General features: G+C 33.6%; 3 protein-coding genes across 3 annotated transcripts in view; 1 reads left to right on the top strand and 2 right to left on the bottom strand.

Annotated features, from left to right (window-relative positions):
- LOC106140565 (cytoplasmic tRNA 2-thiolation protein 1) overlaps positions 1 to 7,605 on the bottom strand; it is a 66,096-nt gene that overhangs the window by 18,973 nt on the left and 39,518 nt on the right. The gene's annotated exons all lie outside the window — the stretch shown is intronic.
- On the bottom strand, positions 22 to 3,448 carry LOC106141662 (tRNA pseudouridine synthase-like 1). Its single transcript, XM_060944448.1, has 6 exons — positions 3,275 to 3,448; positions 3,079 to 3,207; positions 2,224 to 2,433; positions 1,773 to 1,862; positions 952 to 1,186; positions 22 to 249 (listed from the first exon to the last, which is right to left on the bottom strand). Exons 1-6 carry the CDS (start codon positions 3,322 to 3,324, stop codon positions 22 to 24), a joined length of 942 nt encoding a protein of 313 aa, XP_060800431.1. The 5' UTR covers positions 3,325 to 3,448.
- On the top strand, positions 3,847 to 6,837 carry LOC106140557 (transmembrane emp24 domain-containing protein 5). The gene is made up of 4 exons (XM_013342161.2): positions 3,847 to 4,088; positions 4,240 to 4,503; positions 4,797 to 4,915; positions 5,397 to 6,837. The coding sequence occupies exons 1-4, from the start codon at positions 3,873 to 3,875 to the stop codon at positions 5,503 to 5,505; spliced, it is 708 nt and encodes a 235-aa protein (XP_013197615.2). The 5' UTR covers positions 3,847 to 3,872; the 3' UTR covers positions 5,506 to 6,837.

Here is a 7,605-nt window from a genome sequence, read left to right as displayed (position 1 = left end):
AGGGAAGCTGTCAAGAATGAATTATTCACTATCACCATCCAATTCTTCAGTTTTATCGACACTTTCCTCCTTGTATACCAAGTCTTCAGGATTGTACTCGACGTCGCACAAGTACAGACCGTCCGGAGGTCCCGTCGCCATGAAGCTGTACCAGGAGTTCTTGGAAGGCACCTGCAGCATCACCTTTATTTCCTCCGGTGGTATTTTACCAATGGCAACGCTCATTAGTGCACCTATCATGCGGCGGATCTGTAAATTTCATAATCTATGTATTATGATGCTCATCTTTGCTGAATTTATAATGGTGACCGATATTTGGTGTAGGTTTTCATTCTCCTAGCTTTAGTTCCAGTAACTACGTCACCTCTCTGGAGAGGACTTAAGTGGGCGCCTTTTAACCATGACCTTGGATTGGGTAAGTCTGGAATAGTAAGTATTCTACTAAGTGAAACCACTTAACAGTTTTTTATGAATCTATACTAATATTATAAAGCTGAAGAGTTTGTTTGTTTGAACGCGCTAATCTTAAGAACTACTGGTTCGAATTAAAAAATTATTTTTGCGTTGATTATACCATTTATCGAGGAAGGCTTTAGGCTATATATCATCACGCTGCAACTATAAGGAGCAAAGAAATAATGGAATATGTGAAAAAAACGGGGAAAATTATTTATCCTTGAGGACTTCAATGATGCCTAAAATAACTATTCCACGCGGACGAAGTCGCGGGCACAGCTAGTAAGGAATACATCATGAGAGACTGACTGACTTCCACGGCCCAGTTCTCACTGGACAAACCTTCTCCAGCGTGGATCATGATTGTTACATTAGGCGAAACGCTTTAGTCCTTAGTCAATACTTACAACATTCAATTCTAAAGTACCAAGAACCATAATATGGCATTATATGGAAATTATAATTAATTATTATTAGGTACAATGAATATCTCACTTGATTGTGTACAAATGCCCGTCCTTTGATCTCGACTTCCCAGTAATCAAAACAATTGTCCCTGCCCTCAGTCACGGTCCGACTCGCCCCGGGCCTCACGTCCACAGAGTACAGCAGCCGTCGGTTGTGTTTGTGCTGAGTCAGCTTGTCGAACCTCTTGAAAGTGGTAAAGTCATGGTAGCCGGGGAAATATTTCGCACCTTCTTTGAACTTTTCGATGTCAAAATTTTTTAATCTGAAATATATTAGAAATACCTGTCGATTAGGTCTTTTTTATGTACAGACAACAGCAGAAAATATAACCCACTTTTCGTACAAATCAAAAGAATAGGGTGACATTACTTCAGTTGTGTATTTGATATTTCAATATTAACTTATGGGTGGGACTTCGCTCCCGTTCTGTAAAAAAAAGAAGCCTCTTGAAGGTTTTTTCAGTGTCTTTGCTAAATATTATGAAAACCAGATGTTTTTGAGGTTACAATTCCCTACATATTTATAAATCCCCCTATTTTCTTTGTCTGTATGTATGCAGCAGTAGCACCTTTGTACTAAATTGTATTAAAGCTCCGGTATATAATTTTGTGTACAAAAATAAATAAATAAATATGCGTGCGCTGATCTCGGAAACCGATTTTGTTCCTGTTTGAAATATTAGAAAGAGGTTTTTCCATCTAGTATAAATGTTACCCGTAAGCCGGGGCGGGTCGGGGCAGATCATTGTTTATTATAAACCTTGTAAACTTCTATAAAACTTGTACTAAATATGTTAATTTTTGTTAGTGGCAGTGAAACTTTGTGTGGCAAATTATTCCAAGTTTTACCTCAGAAAATGACATCTTTTCCATTCTTCAATGGGAATGAGTGTTGCTATATGCTCATGTTCAGGTAAATCTTTTTTCAGAACTGCAAATCTGAAAAATTATCAACATATAAAAATATTTAAAAAAAAAAAATTTAAGCTGTATATAAAATTTTATATTTGCATTAATATTAAAATATTTGTTACAAATTCAATGAATTTCTGAATAAGCTATATCTTGCACAACGTTATTACAAACAAACTCTTGCTTGTAAATAATAACTTAAGCTTCATATGACACTTTCAAGAAATTTTAATTTCATTCAAGAAAATTTCTTTTACATACAATTTCACAAACATTTTAATTAATGGTCTCCATATGTTAAATATTAAACTTTATTTCACTTTACTTTCTTAAGTGAAGTTAATACAAAACTCTTTCAGTTTTAGATAAAATTTTGAGTTACATTTACCTGTATAAGTATTTCCTGGAAATAGCCCAGCGTCTGGCATCAAAGTCATCAGAAACTCTAATACATCTTTTCATGTATATGCTTATATCATTTTTGTAGAAGAATTTATTGAGGTGGTGTGTTATGTCGTATGGGTTGTAAATATTGGAGCCATATCGTTCAAGGTCAAAGTGAGCTGTTGAGTTCAGGGCATGAACACCTCCATCTGTTCTGGAGATAGATGCAAGATCAAAATTTTCTAAATATTCTATACCAATATTATAAACAATTAGAAGAAATTCTACTATTAAGAGCACAATAATAAAATTCATACACATACACTAATGAATTGACGGACTCTGTGGTGCTGCAGTAGTGCATTTGTGTGTGACAGTGGAGGACCCAAGTTCTGAATCATGCATGGTGAGAAATTAACATGTTCTAATTGACCTAGGTCTTGCATGTTTATCTATATAAGAATTTATTATAAAATATAGTGTTGTTGAGTTAGTACCTTGTAACACAAGTTTTTTAACTCAGTTCAATTTGTGTAAGTAAGAACTTAACTCAATCTGCATAATTTGTCCCATATATATTTATTTAATCCCTTTATGTAGACAGAACACTGGCTCCCTTCTGCCCACCCCTTGAGTAACGAGACTAGAATACCATATTTAGCTGAATGGCTTGAGAAAGAAACATGTCTGATAGCTTTATAATAAACAAGATTGTCATCTAAATATATTCCGTCAATAATGTATCTAGCTGAACATGGTATTCAAAAAGAATTTAAGACTAGTGGCTATGACTATCTCGTAGTGATAAAGACGTGATATATGAATGTCCCTTAGTAATAAAATATGTTAAAGAGCTTACCGGCTAGACAAAACAAAATTCGGATAGATTAATGACTTCAATTTCAGCAGACCAATTTCAGTTATTCCTTGCACACTCTCTGGATCTGGATAGTGTTTTTTGTTTTTTAACCACAACTTCTCCGACGACCTGTGGTAACAGTAGACTTATAGATGATAGGACCCTTAAATTGCCCTAAAATATTTAGCTTACCAACCTGAAACGAGTTCCTATATATGAAAAGAATGCTAGATATCTGGCTTTCATAGTGCAGTTTTTTTTCAGAATCTTAAAATTATAATAGTTATGTACATGATACTATAACGTAATTATTTATAAATGAAGAATGTAAAACATAGGTTATATCTTTAAGGTTATTTGTTTGTTTTGATTCTTTTGACATTGACATTTGTTTCAATATTTACCTACTTTTTTGGATTTGAAGTTCAAATTTTGTTCGAACATTTTATGCTAACCTCTGAATTCCAAATTCAGGAATTCTCTTTTTTTGTATTTCACTTAATTTTTATATATTCCATTGGTTATAGTATTAAGTAAATAAAAAAATTGGTAAATCGTATTCATATCTGCAGAAAATATTTTTATATTATGGCTTCCACCGGACTTTCGGTGATTCTGCCAATGTCATGGTTTGAGGAGACATGAAGTTACGAAATTGGACGGTAAACGAAATTTGGAAATTTATGTATGTGCTTATAGTAAGAACACTGACTGCATCATGTATTTGACATTGACGTTTCCACAGCCGTACACATTGACAGTCAGGCAGGTTCTCATCTCATTTCAGTAGAAAAATGGCTCAACGGACGTGGCATATGTTTACGGTGTTATCTTTACTATTTACAGTTTTATCACTTGTTGGAGATGTTTTATCAACATCTCCGCCTGCGCCATGGTACGAAAATCTGCCTGCAGTCACTATGGATTATAAAGTTCACATAGATGCAGGCAAAGAAGATTGTTACTTTCAATATGTACAACCGGGTGCTACATTCTACGCCAGTTACCAGGTAATTTCCATGAAAATATGTTATTTGGAGATGTAGAATACCAATTATCTTACGTACGTTACGTTAATTAATTTAATTCCGGGCACTCAAAAATCTCTTCAAAGTTCCATGAGCCAAGCTGGGTAAAAAAGTGAAAGTGGTTTTTTGACAGGTATTGAAAGGGGGAGATGGTATGTGTGGGTTCGCCGTACGTCACCCAAATGGTCAAATAGTTCATCCCTACGAATGGCGGCAAAGCGCGGAGTATGCAGATCAGACCTCCAGCGGAGGGTACTATGCTGTGTGCATCGACAACCAGTTCTCAAGGTTCGCTGGAAAGCTGGTGAACTTGTACCTATCGGTGATCAGATACGACATGTGGGAGAAGTATGCAAAGGAGGTGGAGGAGATGGATATGAATATAAAGAATTTTACGGTAAGTGATAAAAGTTTTGAAAGTTTGATTAATATTTTTGAAGCATCAATTTTCAGAACAACTTCAGTGAAGAACTATTAACTGTTGACTGCTAAGAAGTGTCAACCCTTTGTCTGCCCAATCCAGGATCATGGTTAAATTGCGCATACCAGAAATGCAAAAGAAGTTAAGATAAAGTCATATTAATTTTCTAAGTCACAGTATAGTCAGCCAAACCTTTGCAGGAATTTTTTTTAAAACAAAAAGTTTGCACAACAAAATGATTACTTATTGATATGTTATAACATTTTCAGAACTCCATTCAATTTGTGGAGAGGAACATCAATGATATCCTGCAGTATCAGTACCACTCGAGGGCCCGTGAGTCTCGGGACTTCAACTTGCTGCAAGATAACAACAATTATGTTCAAAGGTTAGTTAGATACTTATTTTTGTGTTTATAAATTACTCCAGCCCCAAAACATTGAAACAGAGGGTGTTACTCAAATCATACAAAGTTTGAAATGAGATTTTTTTTAAATAGCAACTGCAAATCATAATTTGATTCTCTATGGGATTTTCACGAACTTTAATAATTTATTCTTTCAAGTTTTAATATCAATATTTGCTATACTGAGTAAAACAATGCCACAACAATGGTCAATTATAATTGTATTGTCTATGTTCAAGTTTTACCAAATATTAAATTAATTTCATTGTGGTTTCAGGTGTGTTTTATCAAGTTCTATTGTATAAAACGAACAGCTCTATAGAGCATGTTTTTCTTTGGTATTGTAAATCATATGTTCATTGATTTTGTGTTTATTATCTACTAGCAGCCTGCCACATCTTCGCTCATAGTATATACCACCCTTCAGATTTCCGAAAATTTAAAATAAATATTCATGTTTCAGATGGTCTATTATACAAATATTAACAATAGCGGCGACAGCCAGCCTACAAGTGTACTTCGTGAGGAAGCTGTTCGAGGTCAAAGACAACTCCTCCAAGACGAGAATATGATGACCTAGCGATGGTGATTGTGTTAAAACTTATTGTTATCTGACCACGTTGACTTTTCACTTGAATCTTAGGTTTGTCAGTGATCTGAGATATGACCTATTTCGTTAATGCTTTTCTTACTCATTGCATGGTCCCCAATATAAAGCGGGCTCTGTTTTGACTTTGACTTACTGACATATTCAAAATATAATTAGAGTTAATAATCATACATTCCAAGTTATAAATATAATTGTTTACAGTACAATGAGCCCAGAAGACTGCGAAGGCCTATTTTGTGAATAAAATATTGATTTGGATTTAGACAAGTCAATATTCAGTACGCCACTTAAAGCGGGAAGGTTATCTTCTGGGTCCTCTGTGCGCCTGCAGATAAACTTCAACCTCTATAGTGTTGGTTTGTTTGAACAGGGGGATGTTTCTTTGCAGGTGACTGCGCTAACTGGTCAATACTCTAATAAACATTGTCATGAATATTTCATATGATTTGGCATGAAAAGGATAATAATTATAGGTGCCAAAATAATAATTACATTTGCACGTCAATTTCTCATCCATATTATTTAATTATTGGTCGGATTAATCAAATTGGTTAGGTAAGAATTGACAAAGTTGAATAAATATTAAGGTCTAATAATGTCATGGGTAGACATAATTTTAAGAAGTTATATATTTCCAGTTTCAATTAAAAGTTAACTAATATTATAATTAAGCACAATATGTTCATTCCATTTTTATGCTCGAATTATGTGATCTCTAAGTTGTGAGCTTGTTTTCAATTAATAATTAAGTGAAAGTGGTCAAGATTTGTTTTCCGTAAAAGTACAAGGTGCACAAATAATGCTTTTTATACGGGAAGTTGGTGGCTGAATGTTATACTGCTTAATATTGTGAATAGCCTTAGAATTCTCACTGATGGGAAAAAATCACTTTTAGTTAATTAAAGTTTTATTCTACTACTCATCACAGTTAGTCTTTAATATGTAAGCGAACTGTTTCCATCTGTTTTAGTAAAATATTATATGCTCACTTTCAAATAATTCAATCCTGCTCTCTGTTTAAATTCAGTAGCCATCTTTGAGATTAAATATGTTTTCTATAGAGTTGTTATTAATTTAAGTGTTTAGATCTGATTTTTTTTATTTTGTGACGTCATCATGAGTATTTTGCGAAAGATTGTACTATTTATTAAATATTGAAAATATTTTTTTAATTATTTACTATATTTACTGTTATTTCTGATTGCGAATGAAAATTGTACAAGGGTATTCTGACAATTGTACTTAATTAAATATACCGCTACAGAGCAAATTGGTGCAATTTTTTGTTTTTTTATTTTTCCAACACGTAAAAATTGTATTGTGCAACAAATGCAGACTGTGATCCAGCAAGGTTCTGCAACTTTATTGCTGAGAAATTTTTGCTCGTACACAGGGCAATATTAAGGTGAAATATCTATCTACATATTTAAATAAAAAGGACAGATACTGACTCACTAATTACGAAATCTCGAAAACTACAGGGAGAATATAGATGAAAATTGGTAGGAAAGTAATCAAATCTAAGTCAGTAATCAGAAGACGTTCACTAAGGATTTTTGATAATAACATTATTAAAAGTTGGAAGTTTGTATGAAACTTGGTAATTTTTGATGTCGAATACATGAAACTTTAGCTTTTTTTGTGAGTAGAAACTTATAATTCAATAATAGAATTTTGAGAATTGTATTTCTATGGGGGTAAAATAGGATTTGCTGCAAAAAAAGTTGAGCAAGCAACTTGCACGGTATTGTGCTTAATTTAAATTAATTTCAGTTGTGTGTAACTGTACCCACAACGCTTTATTATATAAGTAGTGCTGAGTTCTGTGGTTTAAATGCATGGTTGCATTTAGGACTATGTTCAATGTTCATACGGTCAATGACCTGGCGTTTTAATGGAAAAAATATTAATGATTCCAGCGAATACATTGCTGTTTTAAAGAGAACATGTAACAGCTGACATCCAAATTATTTCGCTGGAATTTAGAATAAAAATATTTTTATAATGGCATGAGAAATGGGAAACATTTTCTGCGGAGCCACCACCAAATTAAACACAAAAA

This window comes from Amyelois transitella, chromosome 5, assembly GCF_032362555.1.
Source record: "Amyelois transitella isolate CPQ chromosome 5, ilAmyTran1.1, whole genome shotgun sequence".
NCBI classification, from domain to species: Eukaryota; Metazoa; Arthropoda; class Insecta; order Lepidoptera; family Pyralidae; genus Amyelois; species Amyelois transitella.
Note: the sequence above shows the minus strand (reverse complement) of the source record. Positions and strands in the feature narration are given on the sequence as shown.

Coding starts and splice junctions, on each gene's coding strand:
- LOC106141662 (XM_060944448.1), bottom strand. CDS start 3,324: ATGAAAGCCAGATATCTAGCATTCTTTTCATATATAGGAACTCGTTTC. Junction 1,863..2,223: donor TCCAGGAAATACTTATACAG/GTAAATGTAACT, acceptor ATAATTTTTCAG/ATTTGCAGTTCTGAAAAAAG. Junction 1,187..1,772: donor AAAAGATGTCATTTTCTGAG/GTAAAACTTGGA, acceptor AATATATTTCAG/ATTAAAAAATTTTGACATCG.
- LOC106140557 (XM_013342161.2), top strand. CDS start 3,873: ATGGCTCAACGGACGTGGCATATGTTTACGGTGTTATCTTTACTATTT. Junction 4,089..4,239: donor CATTCTACGCCAGTTACCAG/GTAATTTCCATG, acceptor GTTTTTTGACAG/GTATTGAAAGGGGGAGATGG. Junction 4,916..5,396: donor AACAACAATTATGTTCAAAG/GTTAGTTAGATA, acceptor TTCATGTTTCAG/ATGGTCTATTATACAAATAT.